This window comes from Apteryx rowi, unplaced genomic scaffold (assembly GCF_003343035.1).
Source record: "Apteryx rowi isolate R43461 unplaced genomic scaffold, aptRow1 scaffold_5, whole genome shotgun sequence".
NCBI lineage: Eukaryota > Metazoa > Chordata > Aves > Apterygiformes > Apterygidae > Apteryx > Apteryx rowi.
Genome location: NW_020450760.1, coordinates 8418933 through 8435831, shown reverse-complemented (window position 1 = coordinate 8435831; position 16899 = coordinate 8418933). Strand labels below are relative to the sequence as shown.

General features: G+C 41.9%; 1 protein-coding gene across 1 annotated transcript in view; it reads left to right on the top strand.

Annotated features, from left to right (window-relative positions):
- The window catches only part of CALM1 (calmodulin 1), an 8571-nt gene extending 4388 nt beyond the window's left edge, over window positions 1-4183 (top strand). The window contains 2 exon segments of the mRNA XM_026079365.1: window positions 484-619; window positions 820-4183. Of these exon segments, the coding sequence (XP_025935150.1) occupies window positions 484-619; window positions 820-848 (165 nt within the window). The 3' untranslated portion in view covers window positions 849-4183.
- The last annotated feature ends 12716 nt before the right edge of the window (window positions 4184-16899 follow it).

Here is a 16899-nt window from a genome sequence, read left to right as displayed (position 1 = left end):
TATGACTTGTTCTAGAACATCTTACCCAGGAAGCTTAACCTAGCTATCTGCAGTCTGGTTATGGAAGCAGTGTTATATGTAATACAAACCTGACATATTTTTTTCTGGTCAGGGGGATTCAATTCTTTGCACTTGCTTAGGCAGCGTAGACAAATTAAATACAGGAAACATTTTGTTTCAGGATTTTTTTGAAAGATCTTTAGAAGCATTCAAAGTGCCTAATCACAGCTACAAACCAGGCATGCAACTGCTATTACAGTACAGATAATAGCAGAGAAAGATATGGTGGTATACCTGCTTCAAAGGTGATGTGACTAGTATTTAGTGTAGGGATATACAGACTCCAGTTCACCAGATCTGTATATCTGTCCCAAATATCATAAGACTAATTCAACAGCAGTCACTGGAAACCTGGATTTAGTTTCAGAGTTAATCAGTCCCAGGATTGTTGATCTTGGTCTTGTGCAACTTCTTTCCTCACAGGATGGCAATGGTTATATCAGTGCGGCAGAGCTGCGTCATGTTATGACAAACTTAGGAGAAAAGCTAACAGATGAAGAAGTAGATGAAATGATCAGAGAAGCAGACATTGATGGGGATGGGCAAGTCAACTATGAAGGTAAGATGCTTATCTTGAAACAATCGCACAGATTTTGAGTGAAGGTCTGTTGGCTTTAATTTATCTTAGAGACACTCGCTCAGTTTATTCAGTTCCCCACTTCTGTGGACAAAAACAAACACCTAGATGCAGTGAAAGCTTTTACACCACTTGTGGTTGAGACTTAACTAACAGCTGATGGTGACTTTTTATCTTTTCAGAATTCGTACAGATGATGACTGCAAAGTGAAGAGACCTCCTTTACACCTTTTTTCCTCTAGAAGAATCAAATTGAATCTTTTACTTACCTCTTGCAAAAAAATGTTCATTTATTCATTCTGTTTCTGTATAGCAAAACTGAATGTCAAAATACCTTCTGTCCACAAACTGCATGTAATGGTTGGTGGTCCTGTCCCCAAAAGATCAAGTTAAACATCAGTTTTACAATATAAATAATTGTACTACCTTGAAAATAAAAAAAAAAATAAAAAAAGGAAGCACTTAGTGAACTCAAAAGTTCCATCTGCTAATGACTATTACACTGTTTGGGCTGGCCAGTTTTTCATGCATGCAGCTTGACAATTGAGCACAGTCAGACATTTGTATTAAAAGGAAAAAAAAAAAACCAAAAATCCACTCTTTTGTTCAACAGTGGATTCTAGTTCAATTTGTAGTATAAATTGTCATAGCTGGTTTACTTTAAAATTGGTTTATACCTCAGGATGGTATGCAGCAAAAGTGGTTGAAGGATTCAAAACTTAGAGAAAATGCCCTAAAGGTCGAATGGTTCTCCTGTACGTAGCAGTGTGCTCCAAAAATATGATGATCTTAACTATGGATGGCATGTCTGTGTTATAATATTGGTTTAACATTGTCTGCATTGCACTATAGTGAAACGGGTGTCGGGCTGTTACCGTTCACAAAATTTTTAAAAGAAACCTTCACCAAGGGAGCATCTTTGGACTCTCATATTTTTAAAACCTTCTGTACCATGACTTGGAGCTGGCGGAGTAGCCTGTGGACTTCAGCACAACTATCAACATCGCTGTTCAAGATATTACAATTTATGTCCATTCCAAGTTGTAAATGCTAGTCTTTTTTTCCAATAAAAGACCATTAACTTAAAGGTGGTGTTAAATGCTTTGTAAAGCTGAAACATATATATAATTGAGATAAACCAAAAAAGCAGTAGGAGGGAAGTGTTCCTATGAATGACTTGCTGCTAAATTATAATGCACATGTATGCAATAAGTTATCCCCTATCTTTTCAAGATGGCAAGAACTGACCTCCTGTAACCCAAGACCTTTGCTATAAATAAATGAACTTGTGCTTGCCTTTCATATTACGACAATGTTAATTTAGTTAGTCTCAAAGTTGTGTAATGCTGACTCATCAACTATCAGCATAGAAGTAACACCTCATTTCACTAAAGTGGAGAGCTCTCGGCATGCATGTTAATACTGGGGAAACATGTATAGGTTTTTGGTTTTTTGACAGGTTATAGAAACCAGTTGGAGAATTTAAACAGCATGGACTTTATAGATCTGTATGATTCTCAAACATGCCAAAAATGCATTTCTCTACCCACAGAAAGAAAACAACGGGACATTTCTTTTACAATATGTAAAATTAAGCCTTTTTGGAATCTTGGGCTATTGTTCTTGACTATCTTATCAAACACTTGCATGAATTTTGTGGGGTGGAGAAGAGGACTAGGGTTAATTTAAAAACCATCTTGTTACTTCTGCTTTGCATGCACTAGTGGTGCTTAGTCATTCCAGGTCTTTGAGTAAAGTGTTCTCTGATCAATCCTTCAGCTTCCCCTGGCAAAGCAGCCATGCCCGCTCTTCTTAGTTTGAAAGAAGAATGCTTTTTTCTCTTTTCCTTTTCCCTCTTTTCCTTTTCCCTCTTTTTTATTTTTATTTTTTTAATTAGCAGAGCCTCCATTTGGAAGGCTTTTATGCTTGGGAGGGAGGGACTACAGCTTAATTACTTGATTGTAAGTTTGTTTCCAAACATAACTGGAGTTGCAAACCTTAATTGCTATGCCTTTGGTGTTGGAGAGTATTGACACTATCTCTTGGAAGAGATGCAAGTCTCCATTCATCCTGTCTAACTGAGGTGCCTGTGTTGAGAACCTCATTGCTTGATGTGCAGCCAGTAAAAAGACACCTCCAGAAAGCAATTCAGACTGTCTGCCATTAGTGACCACRGGAGTTCTGGGTGACTAGGTACCCAGACACCTTAACCAAGTGCCTAAAAGTTAGATGGGTTGAATCTAGGAATTGTTTAGATCTCTTGTTCTTGTACAGGCTTTTGCTATGGCTGCATATGCTGTCATAGCAAACTTGCTGCTATGATGGGAATGCCTGACTACTTTTTGAAAGGAAAATCTGCATGGCAGCCACAAAGTGCTACTTTGGCAGCATTTGAGAATTGCTGTATTGGTTCTGTAGATCAGCTTTTATAAAGAATGTACTCAAGAGACAGGCAAGGTAGGAGCAATGGTTGCTGCTCTGAACTAATTACTTCTGCCTGAGTGTGCAGAGAGATCTTGTCTAGTAGGTAAATGCTTCTTACCATCTATCTGTCATTCACTCATGGTTGGTAGGGTAGTTCATTTAAGAACAGCTGCTTTTAGCTTATTCAGTGTGCTCTATGCTTGCTAGCAAAGAGACCTCATTCCTGCAAGAGGTTCTTGGCTTGATTAGAAATTGTCTGGCAGTGTGCAGTGTTAGTATGCCCTGTAACTGAATCTGCCTGGAGGTATCTAATTATTAACTGACTTCAGTACCACATCAACCTTGAGTAAATGTATCCTCTGAACAGGATTTTAGCTCTGTTCCCTTCTGCATAGTGAATATCTAGAGAAATAAAATGTCATCAAGGACTTTTTTTTTTTTGTGAGTGTGTGTGTGTGGCTTTGTTTGGCTTTTTCCAAATGTGAAAGTGTGGGCTGGGTACACTTGGTGCATGGCTTAGAAACACGGGACTGGAAAGAACTTCCTGGGTCATCAAATCCAGTCCCCTGCTATTGCAGGCAACCGTGTCATATAATCCTTCTAATAAACTGATCAAGCTTAACCACCTGCTTGTAAGTGGCTTGTTTTCATGGAAGTTCTGTAACTCACGTTGCTCTCAACTGATGCAAGTAGCGTATGAAATATGAAGTTAATCAAAAGGTCCTCCAGCTTAGCTTTAGGTTTATCATTACACTCACTTAACCTACTTTCTCAAATGTTATTCTTTGCACAACACTCAGGAAAGTGTTGAATCTTTACACCCCCTTGCTATGAAATAGAGTTGGTGTGCTTGCTTATTTTTTTTATTTAAATGGAAAAGATGGATGTCTGGCTTGCTGAAATTTGTTAGATATGTTAACTGTCAAGGCAAGAAACAACTGAGTTACTTGTATTTGATACATAAACTTAAGGCTAGAATATACATAACCATTTTTAAAATACATCAACTTGCAGTGTAGTTTTATATTTAATACTGAAATTGTACTGCTAAAGTTTAAACTGCTGTTAATCATATTCCTCTTCTGATCATAATGAAAAAATAAAGGGTAAGAAAATGCTTAACATAGATTATTCATTATCATGCCTATTTTATTAATTAATTCTGGAACACAAATCCTGAAAGATTGTCTGTAGGTATGGGACATTTGCTTTGTTTGCTGGCAGGAGGGGAGGCTGGTGGGGAAGAGGAGGAAGGGGTGTGTTAATCAACAGATATAATTAAAGGTTGTCTTACCCCCCAACCCTTTGTCACTTCTGCAGCTTCAGGAACACTGATGCTATCAAAAATTGATCCATTAAATGGATCAGTCGGTGGGTGCAGGCCTGATCTGCCTGTGGGTAGCGCACAGCACCGACAGTCGTGCCCAGCATGGATGGGTGGGGAGGGGAGGCGAGGCTACATCTCAGCCACTGTGTTGCAGTACGTGTGTGAAAACAGATCCTAGTTTCCAGGTCACACTTCTAAATTAAAGACAATTGTTTCAGCCACATCTTGGTACAGTTAACCAAAGTAACAGAATTACAGCTTACTTTTTCCCCTACCCTGAAACTGTTTGGACTAAGTGAAATCCAACAGAAAGTACGTACCATGGCAAGACTATAGCTTGTCTTCTGATGATGGTTGTATTAGTAATTGAGCGAAAATGGGCAGTGAAGGTTGATGCCATGTTTTTTCTGTTTGGCATTTAGGAAAGTCAGTGGCATACTTATAAATAGAGCAGATGAACCTTTAAAATCAGTTAAGACAAACCCATACAATGTTGTTTGGGGATTTTTACAGAACAGTGTTGCAATTCCAAAATATTGAAGACTTTTTTTTCAACAAATACAGGATTTTCCAGTAATGAAGTAGATAATGAATTGTGTAAGGATTTTGAGTTCCAATGATTCCTGATGTCAGTGCTATAGAAAACTCATATGAAGGCCCAAGTACTTAAAGGATTGGTGTATTGTTTTCTAAGAACCCTTATCAGTAGCATCCTAGGGATGCGTTTAGAGTATATTGGCTATAGTTGATAATTAGTTTTAAGCATAATATTAATGAATAAATCCAGTTCTGAACTGAAATGGTAAAATATCCTCATAAATGACAGAGCTGTTGATTAGATAGATGCTAAGAGAATCTTTTATAGTCCCACGGATGATTAAGCCCAGCATGTATCTAGAAATAAATGAGTGCTTGTGTTGCACTTGTTTCTACTCATAACAGTAACCAGGAACAGAGCAGAGCAAACCACTTTGTCATAGTGTAGTGCTGAAGAGGACCCTGCCTTCAGACTTTCCCATGTAGTACTTTTCCCTCTGTAAAAGCAAGAACACACTTTAGAATGCAACATAGCTCCGTCCAGCACCGAACTACTAAATTCCACGGGGAAAAAAGCCAACTGATATTAAAAAGGAGTATAGTGCGGCAGGTGGTTAAATTTCTTCCAGATCGCTGTGGCACCAGAGATGCTGAGTGACACTAACACTGCACAGCAATGTTGCAAAAAAAAGTTTAGAAACAAGTGTCCCTGCGTTGCTGCCAATGACTGTGATAAGGAGATTGCAGGTTACTCTTTCCAGCATCTCTGTAGGTGTTGGACAAGGTTGGCTCTAGGTGGCAATGAGTACTGCTGCCTTATGCATGAGAACTTCTTGTTCTGGTCTTTCATAGAAACTTCATTGGCACATCTGGGAAATCCTGTATTGCTCTCCTTAGAAAAGACACTTTAATTTCAGTTGCCTCAGAAGCCAACATTTGCAGAAATACAGAAGGAATTACTCAAAGCGCAGCCTTTTCTTGGCAATAAGGTAGCTCTTAAGGTACTTACTGGTACAAGTACATTATGAAAACTGGGCTGATCACCTAAAAATGAATCAAAATCTTTCATGAATATATTTTTTTATTTCTAGATCTCCAGCTTAAATAATGAAGTATGTGAAAAACAGATGCTTGAACAAAAGTCCTACTTGTCCTAGAAGCAGCATTTAAAACAAGTGTTTAAAACGAACATGTTATTTGAATAAGAACAAATTGGATTAGATGAGCAAGCCATAAAAAAGCCATGCTCTTTAGCATTCCCTGTTTTAGTGGTCTGCAGTGGGACTGGCAATAACAATATTGACAGCACATCAGTATAGTAATTATTCTGAAGATGGATATAAAGGGCAAGAGGGAGAAGAAAGAGAATACCTGAGCATGGGACTGGTTTGTAGTCTTGTCTCATGGAGTATTTTTTGCCCATAAAGCTATAGGTATTTGACTGACAGGTCTCTAGGCAATAAGTCTTTCTAGCAACAGTGCTGTCACTCTGTCAATTTTTCATAAAAAAAAAAAAGCACAATAGTTGTGTATATATGTAAAAATACACACTTTGGAAGGGTCTTACTCAGGTGTAAACCTGCTGCAGTTTAGAACTTGCCAAACACGCTCTGCTGCTTCTGGCCCCTCTTTACAATACATTAAAAAGAAAAGTTTCCTCCAGACATTCTGGTAGGAGACAAAACACAAGCATGATTTCAGATGGGTTTTTCCTGAATCTCTTTTGTTAAGTAAAATGTTTTATTATCACAGAATACTAAACTCCCTAGGAATCTTTGTGAGTGACATTATCAAAATTCATTTTTCAGGGATTTTGACTGAAAATTAGATGGTTATCTTCTTTAGATACTAATAGAGTAAAAATTCCTACACACATACTCCGGATGCCCTGACAATTGCTTGGGCTCATAATGCACATGATGCTGTCCACCCTGTGTAGCTGAATTAAAGTTAATTCAGTCAGTAAAGCAAATCAACAGATAAAATCTCTTTTTACTACCGAAGAAGATACCATGTTCTACAGCACAGTCAACATAAGCATAATTAACTTGTGCAAATTACCTGATTTATTCTTCATCAAATTAATTTATAGAGGAAGGGAAGTAATTTCTCCACCACCTTGGGTTATTATTCCTTTCTATATTATACTATACACTTGCACACACAGAAAATATTACAACAAAAGAATGGTCTTAAGGTTGCAAAATTAAGTGCTCAGAATTTAGGAAAAACCCAGTTAAGGTTATCTGTGAAACACCAGTTTGGCCTGTAGCAAATATGATTGCTAAATATTATGATACTCTCTTGTTTTACGGAGAGGAAGGACCCAAAATAAGTTGAATAATTTAATGTTAAGATTGCATCATGAAGTATATGCAGAAAGGGTGGAAGGGAGGAAGCAGGCGAATAAAAGTAGCAAAGAGAAACTCAATTCTGTCATTTCCTAGCTTTGAGGCTTAACTTTGTACTTTCACCACTATTTCAATCCTGTAATTTACTACTTTAAAAGTGAAAACAAAACTACATGGGAGATCCCATCATGTGGCATCATAGGGACATCCTCATAAGTCATCATCTGAGCTGATGCCTTTAGATTCAACACTGACCATAACCGCTGGGGGTAATAGAGTAACTGCAAGCAATAGCCATCCTCTCTGAGCCAACCCAAAATGGGGATGGAGCACTTTGCCTGCAGGTTTCAGAGATACCTGCTGACTGCAGAGGAAAAAGGGGTTTGGGGACCATGGGAGACCATCCCGCAGTCCTATCAGAACTAGGACCTCATGGGCTGAGACTCTTCCAGCCATTGCCCCATACTGTCTACCCCGTGCCTGTCGTGCCCCCTCCCTTCCTCTCAGTTTTATTCTCTACCCTTATGAGGCCCAGCCTCTCCCTCTTACACCTGTCTCTGTTTCCTTGTCCTGTAGTCATGGCCCCCTTTTTCACCTCCTCGGCCAGTCTATTTCTCTCTCTCTCATCAGGGCTGCCACAGATATTTTCTTCCAGAACTCCATTCCCACAGCCAGAGATTCCCTCAGCTCTGGATCCCTTCCCCAGGATCTTTTCCCAACCAACTCTTGTGCACTGGCCCTTCATCAGACCTGTTCTTAGGTTCAATCTTCCCTCCTGAACCCCATTTCAATCCTTGGCTTTCAAGAGCTGTCCATCTACCCAGGCATCTGCAATACCCATCCAGATCAGGTCCCAGTCCCACTTTCCCTGTCACCTTCCCCATTGGTTTCTAGTCCCAGTTTTGCACATCACCCATCAACATTTTTGTCCTAACCTGCTGAATTTTTGCCACGTGACTTTCTCCTCCACATTGCCGGAGGCCGGGAGAGCACTCAGGTAAGAGCTTGGAGGAAAGTCTCGCTGCGCTTTGCTCAGGCCCCGCGTTCTAGATGGAGACGTGAGCCCCACGTGGCTTGCAGGGAGCTGTGACTGCAGAAAAGGAAACAGGGAAAGTCTGCCTGAGCTTCAGGCTTGAACATACCCCGTCTGAGTGGAATTAAGCTGTTAAAAATCTAACTTTCCAGTGAGTGCCATTATGAAGATGCACTGCACTGCCTCACCACTTTCCAGAAACACTGCTGTCATCTTGAAAGAGTTATCACTTTTGAAAATGTAAAGTGCCCCATACAGTGCTCTCTCCCATATATGTACATATATATCTTATTATATGCAAGAGGAGATTTGCTATTAACTTCCCCTGAGCAGACCCAGACTATATGTAAGCTTAAACAGTCATTTCCCCCCCAACTGACATTCAGCCATCTTGAACTTAAAATATGGTAGCTTTTAAGGGACCATCTTTGCACCCAGGTTGTTCCCAGCGAAGATCGATACTCCCAGTTTTGAAGTTGGGGCCATGGTGTCACACAAGGCATACATATGTCTGAGGCAGCTGGGGAAGCAGGACCGGAGACAGGCTCTCCAGGGATGCCGGTTCCCTCCTGTCCCTCTTCTTCTCCCGCTTCTCCTGTCCCTGGCTCTTCCTCCAAGTCGTCTCTTCAAACCTGTCAACCCCACAGCCCCCGTCTCTACTCCTTAGGCTTTATGAGCCGCAATTTACCCGTTCTACAAAGAGCACGAAACTGAGCTTAATTCTGTTAAAAGACAGTTTTAGATCGGTTAGTACTTACTAAACTACTGAGGAGTACACGCATGCAAAAAGTACAAGTAGGAAGCTCTCCCTTAGAGAAGTATGCCTTCAGAAAAAGTCACATAAACTCTGATTTGCACCGATATTAAGTGATTATGGTAGTTTGAAGTTTTATGAAGCAATAGTTCTAATGATGCCATTTTAGTAATCTGTAGTTAGACACATTAGACTTGCTTCCATACAGTAGGTAGTTACTATCTGGGGAAAAATAACCTTCCTTCACCAATGTGGCAAAAAGCTTCTTCAAAGCAAAGCAATTGCCATTAGTGGATATGTATAAAAGGGAAAGCAAAATCTCATAATACATATAGCTAGTAAGATTTTTTTCAGATTTTTGCAGTATATTGCTTACTACAGAATAATGGAACCCAGTTTGGTGCTTCTAGTTTTAGCAGGATATGGAAGAACTTTTATTCATGATTAATATCCATCACATGCAAGTGACTTCAAAGTGCCAGTCAATCAATGCTATTACTTTAAGGATGAAGTACTGAATTAAGCATTTCACAATTTTTTAATTGCAACACTGCATCTCACATGTAGCTTTATTTCCTATGCTATCCAGAGGCTATAGAGTTTACCTGCATGGCAACATAGGTGTTTTTAGTGATTTACAAGCTTAAAAGACATTGTCTTGACCAAATTTCAAATTAAATTAATTTGAACAGTTAATATACTAATAATGGGGGCAGGATTAAGGTCATGTGGCTGTATGGGTGAGAAAACCGAACCATTTTTTGAGGGCTATTGCTGACTGCATGCTGTTGACTGATAGTTTTGGAACATATTTCATCTCTTCAGTCTTTTTCTATTGGATTTATTTATTTATTTATTTTACATACGGGTTTTCTGGTGAATTGAATTCACTTTGTTTTGAGTGAATAGGTTGCTGTTAAGTATTTCAGTCCAGGATTTGACCCACTTTATGAATGTCATTACCTTACAGCAAATTTTATCCAAATTTTGTATCTCTAAATATGAAAACTCCATCATCATTTCCAGTAAAAACCAAGCCAGGCTTCACCCTACAATCATCTCGTTCTATTCCTGCAGATAGGCCCTACTAGCACGATGCCCATGAACTGCGACAGTTGGGCAGGATTAGCCGAATGAGGCAGATTCATCAGCAGCTCAGAATTTCTTTGATTCTGGAGATGCAGGTCAGACCAGGTTTTACAAAATGAGGTTTTGTGGTTGCGTTTAATTTTTTATTATCCTCTTTACAAAAAAAGATAAATATTTGAAAAGAAAAAGGTGTTAATGGTCTAAGCAAAGGCAGGAAAGCTGGACTGACAGACTCGGGGAGGAACACAAGGTGAGCGTTTGGCAAAGCTCTCGCAGAGAAGAGCGCTGCTGGGGACAGTGAGAGGCGGCTACAGCGCGAGCGCTGGGGCAGTCCCTGCGGGGCAGAGGCAAGGGGGCAGCAGGGGTTGAAGGCACATCCAAAATAGACGAAGAAAGGTGGAGCACGCCGATGGCCTCGGGAGCGCGGCCCCGTGCAGACTGGAGTGGCCCGTCGCCGAAGCAGACCTGCGCGGGCTGCGTTGGGCTCCCCGCTTCCCTGCAGGGGCGGGGGGGGGCACGGAGGCGGCACAAGCCGCCAGGAGGTGCGGGAACGTGGCGGGACGTTCTGCAGGCACAGCCGTGACTTGGCTTTACGTCTGGTCTTAAAACTGGCCTTGTCTCTTGCACTTCAGTCCCTGTCACCAAGCTGAATACTGTTTTTTTTAGGATGTTTTCTCCATCCCGCTATTGCCCAGATGCAGTTTTCCTCAACTTTTAAAATATTAGCGAATCACAGTTTAGGGCTGAAGCCTTAAGTGAGACTACAAGCTTCAGTATGGACTGTTTGATTAAAGATTGCCAGATGGGAGCTTTAAAGCACGCCTAGAACAACTCTGAGTGGTTTAAAATACAGCAGGATAGTTTTTAGCTCCTCTCTTTTGCCTGTAACCCTAATTTTCTATTTTATCACGCCAGCTTTAGTGTGAGAGAGAGACTACAGAGAGGGTATAACAGGCCCCAAATTAACACTTAGCAGCAAAATCAAATGCAAACACTTTCCTCTTTTTAAATAGTTTAACAAGTGGTCTAGAAAAGAGAGCCTGATGCAGAGCCATTCAGTGCAAGTTCAATGATTCAGATGTGACCTGCAAGAAGTTAGCAATAATTATTACCAGTACCTGCCTGTTTGGCAGCCTCTGTAAGAGCGTTGTTTATAGCTTTGCCATGTGTAAGTGCTTCTGCTTGCTGATTTCCACTTCACAGATCCTGTTATCGCAGGGGACAATGCGCAGGCTCCTACTCTGCTCCTCCAGCTGCCGAATAGATGCCCTCGGCTTCAAAGGGCTGGGCGCACGCAGCTCGGCGTCTGAGTGCGGGCTGCCCGGGCGCGCGGGGGCTGCGCGGGGCTCAGCGCCAGGCCCCCGCCGCAGGGTCGCCCCTTTCCCCCAGCGTCACCGTCTGCGCTGAGCCCAGCGCTGCTTCGGCCAGTGCTGCTGGCGGATGAGCCCAGTTTAAACCAGCTCGGAAAGGTCCAGGCAACGCTTCAGCCGCCGGGGATTACAGCCCCCAAATCTGCTCCGGCTGCTCTGAAYGGCTGTGCTGAAAAAAGGGATTTGCTGTTATTGCTGGTATTATTACTGGACCAAATGGGCTAGTGCAAGCTCCCCACTTGCTGTTTTTTGTTATCCTTCACAAACAAGCCAGCCATCGGCCCGGTTCCTTCCTGCCCAACCAAAACCTTCCTGTGCCTGAGAAAACAGAGGTGCTCACGGACTAAGTCCTGCGGCGGCAGCCCGGAGCGGGCAGGCACCCCGTGCCGGCAGCTTGCTCGCACGAGCCGCCCCAGGCGCCCGCGCGCAGAGGGGGACGGGGCCCCTGCTTGGCCACGTGCCGGCGCGAGCGGAGAAAGCCAGTCCCACTCAGCCACGCCATTGCCACTGCACGGGGCGCGAACGCCTGCGTGGGCGCATCTTCCCACGGGACGCGTGCCATTCGGAGCAATCTGCCGCAAACACTTGCGCCTAAACAGCCCAGAGCTCTCGGCGGTCCCCAGTCCAAATCTGAGCGCCGTGCGTGGCCTCTGCCCCTCCAAGGAGAGGAAACGCTGCCGGGTCCCTCCTCAGCTTGGAGCGCAGCGTGTTGGAAAGCCGTGGGCAGGTGGAAATGTCACACCTCGGACCCCCCCCCCCCAGTGCCCTATAGCGTGACGCATACGTTGCCCCTTCTTCTCCTTTCTGGATCAACATGAAGACCTTTAATGATTTTTATGATTGCTGCCTGTAAACAATATCAGGAAAATAAATGCTAGCAAAGAAGAGCTTCTTAAGCCAAAGGACAGTGTTGGTACAAGGACAGCTGGGTAGGAGCAGGCCCGGGATAAGCTCACGCTAGAAATTGAAGAAGGTTTCTCAGCTTCAGAGCAGTGTAGGTCTAGAGCTGCCCTTCCGTAAGTAACCGTGGGAGAAGGAGAACCGGCTGATTTTAGCTCAAGCTGTATGAAAAGGCATAGAGCAGCTGCCTGAACCTCCCCAAAGTGACACCAGTGACCCCATGGGCTCCTCCGAGCCAGTCCCCCGTGCTCCTACAGCATTGGCAACAGGGTCAAAATGCCACTGCTGTTTTATCACTATATTGTAGGAAGAGTTTCCTGGTGAAATTAGTGGCTTCCCACTGTCCAGTCAGTCTCCCTGATCCATCCAGCTCCTAACTGAGCATTTCCCTCATTTTTTGGTTTGCATTTTGCTGTAGGTTTTTTTTTTTTTAATATTGTTTAGCAATTATAGATTCTGCTCATTATGCCCACAGCAAATTAAGCAGTAGAGGAGCTTTCAGTCAAATTTGTTGTATTCTGGGTATCTTGTGCAGTTCCCTGTTTTTTTCCAGTTAAAAACCTCTATCTTTTTTGCAGAGATGTTGTTACTGAATTGTCTGCCTGCATATAAACAATCTTACCACATTATTTCCATATGTCTCAACTTCTGCCTGTCTTCATTTTGTCTTTTTTTAGATAACTAACAAAGTTTCTTAAGTGTGTGCTCAGGTCAATGAGCTCAAGAGCTAGTGCTCAAAGAGTTGGACTTACTGGGAAAGACAGATGACTGAAGAGCTCAGTAAGGATTTATTAACCTTCTTTTGGTTAGGCTAAAGCCCAGTCTCAGGTAATTGTGACAGGTAAGTTATTACTATGTGCCAAACACTTAGTTTTTTAGAAGAACAAATTTGATAGTGACAGTTGACTTCTCCCAGGGCAAGTGGCCTCTTATGAACATTATCTTCTCTGTCAGCCTTGTTGGATGCCTTGAAGGACAAGCTGAGAACTAATCGGAAGCGGGATACCGAAGGGCTCATGCATAGGGATGAGCTCTGGGCCATGGGTAGGTGGGGTAAGGAAACCTCGGGCTACCACTTCCGAGCTGTATCTGGTAGTGGGTAATTATAAGATTTCAGTCTTCAGGGATGCACAAAGTCTGTTATCCATACAGCCATTCTCTGTGCATTATTCACAACTCATTTAAAAAGATAAGGGAATGAAATATAAGATGTATGCACATAAATCATAGTGAGATCTTGCCAGGACCTGCTATGGTTCAAGAATGAAAAACAACTTCCATTATAATCTCTTTTTCTCATGAGTTCCTAACTTAGAAAATAAAATAAAAATATAAACAACTTTGAAGCAAAGATATTTGGGTTGGTCTCTCCCCAAAGTTAATATTTTGGGGAATTTTGACTATCACCTTTTTTACCTTCACCCAGAATGTCTTTTTTCCTCTAAAAGGGAAACAAAACAAAGCAAAGAAATTAAATGCAAAGTGTTCAAATCAGCAAATGCCAAGATATGCAAAAGGGAAGTTTCTAATTGCCTCATTGTCTGACACTGCATTTTGTATTTCTCTTTGTTAGGTTTAATATGAAATTAAATAAAATAATATCCGTAGTTTAACTCATACCTCACAGGCTATCCAGAAGGCCAGATTTTCAGAGTCAGCAGTAGCTCAGCTGAAAAGAGAGCAGGAACGGCAGAGTGCAGAGCGGGTTAGAAAATCTGGCCTCTTTCGTAGGTATTTAGGGCTTGGCCTGATGGAGAGCATTACACGCCCAACAGTTTGCCCCTCAGTATAAAGCTGCTGAGAGAGCATTGCTTGTGCATCTGTGGTTTTTAATATTTTCTACAGTACAGTGTACTGAAGCTGTGCATGTTTTCTCAATGTGATTAAGAATATACAGGGCGCTGTGCTGAAAAAAAGGGAATTGTGCACTCACAGAGAACAAAACGATCCATTAGAACAATACATGTATTAATGCAGGATTTCAATGAATATTTCATATTACAAGAATGTCACTTTGAATTACAGTTGACTTATACATGCAATTCCATTGACTGCAATTGAGGGCAAAATTTGCCTCTTCTCTTTTCTTTAACAAATTGCTCATTAAACAGTTGTGAGTTCTCTACTGAACCATGTGGTGCTTGAAAAGACCAGTATCTTCATTGCTCATTTATGATTCTCCTGAAAGTCGCCATTACAGTTACAATTTTACCTTATGTTAGCAAATATACTAATGGAATTACCCTCTTTTGGGCCCTTTTACTTTGCAACAACAGTTTCCATGTTTTGCTTTAATTTCATTTTTGCTCCTTCAGACTGGTTTCCTAATGAGTTTTTCTGTGTGAGATGCAAGGGTTTGGGGGCTGGACACTGCAGGCAGAACAGTGCTGGTCTGTAAAAACGGGTGTGTATTTGGATGGTGTTAGAGGATGCAAGGTCATAGACCAAATGAACTTAACTTGCTGGTAAAATCTCCTCACAGTGAAGTGCAGACAACATCTTGATGCTCTTAAGAAACTGGCTAATTAAAATAAGAAAAACAATTGGAATTTGGTGTTATAAGGGGTCACAACATCGAAGAAGGATCATACTCAAGGATTTGACTCAGCTCCTCTGACAAATTCCCAAAGCTCCCTAGACAGTTCAGTAAATTCCTAGTCACCAGCAATATCGTAGGCAACAAGACTTTTTATCTGTTGTGAAGGCTTCAATGTCTGTACACATTTTATGATATAAAAATACTGCAAAATCGTATTACATGGTTTGACCCTAGTGGCACCGATGCTGATAGTTTCAGCGATGACTTCAATGCGTGCCACTTTTTTGACCCAGTGAAATAGTGATGGTGTGCATCAGTGTTCAGACCAACTCTTACAACTGCTGTGCCCCCCCCCGATTATAATTTATATTGACAGATGACTGTTAACACAACATAACATTCTGACTACTCAGAATGGCACCGATAGGTTCAACATTACCTGGTGCTCAGTGATCCTATGGATGCTGAGAGATTTCTAGTTATGTCAGCGAGAGGCAGCATGTCAGCTCCTGGCTGGCTTGAGCCTTTGCAGAACACAAATTAGGGCCTATCTGCTTCTCTGCACTTTTTCTAGAAACGCTTCTTTTTTTTTTTTCTGCTGGCTAGTTATTCTTCTGCTTTATATCGCGCATAACAAAGTAACCGGGTAATCAAAGTCAGGATTTTTGTGATCATATCTGAACAGTGATTCAGTGGGACATACATTTTCCTGGGAGGGTTTCGCAAAGCTTGCTTTAGTCATCTGGAATGCAACCATACAAATGGGCACACGCCAGTACCCATTTAAAGGTTGCTGGAACAAATATACAATGTCTTATATAAGAGATATGGACAGTTTATTTATTTGGAATAAAACACTGAAGAATTGCTCCAATTAGTGATGTTTGTCCAAATCATCCTTTCTGGACTTGAAAAGGGAATGTTAATTTGTTCTCTTTGCTGCTTTTTTTGTTTTTAAACTTCCTCACCCTTTCTTAATCTTTACTGGCTACTGCAAGCCATGCAATTAAAAAAAAGCTCTACAGATTGGTCTGTTGTATTTGTTACTGCATATCTATAGTCAAACAACATGAAAGGCAGTGTTTTAAGACAGATAGAGCCTGCTGACTCTTTATCTGCATCCATGGATGTCTTTCCAATGGCCTAGGAACCTGTTTAGCATGGGGGGGAAAGCAGGAGGACATACACCATTTTTCTCCGTCCTTTGATCGCACAGAAGGCATTAGGATTTGAGCTATCCCTGTGGCGCTCCTTCCTGCAGTGGTTGCTTCTGCTTCCAGTTTCCTGACACCTTGCCGTATCAGTTGCACCGTAGTGGAGGTCCCAGTGCTGGTTTTCAGTGTGCATGGCAGAAGTTCAGAGCCGCAGCAAGGGGAATCCTGGAAGCTTGCTGGGATTTGCACAGATTGCCAGGGGGGCGTTTGTCTGCAGAGGGCACGGGAGCGGGAAGAGCCCCACAGCTGTCTCATCCCTCAGCACCTGCTGCTTCTCCTGCAAGACACAGCACAGTGCTGTTTGAACAAAACAAAACTATATCTAAATATATTTAAATTAAAAGATTATTGCTGACTGTACCTTTTTCTGCCATGCAGAATATGGGACGGACATAACATGTTTGCCAAAACATCAGAGGAAGTTCTGGAGGGTTGCAAAGACCCATGAGCAGTGCAAATAACTGCAAGCATCCGGGGACTCCTGATAACATTTTAACTGGCCCTGCTTCTTCAGGTTAGAGACAAAAAGCCTGTCTCACCCTGCGCCTGCACACATAGCATAGTATGATTCATCATGCTTTCCTCCTTTCTCAGAAGCTGCCTTCGCAGCTGCTTGGTCCTTGTATATTCTTTTACGAAACTGAATTGGGCACCTTTTCAGAATAAAAGTGCAAAATGTTCACACCATTATCAGAAGACAAAAGAAGTTAGTCGGGGGGGGGGG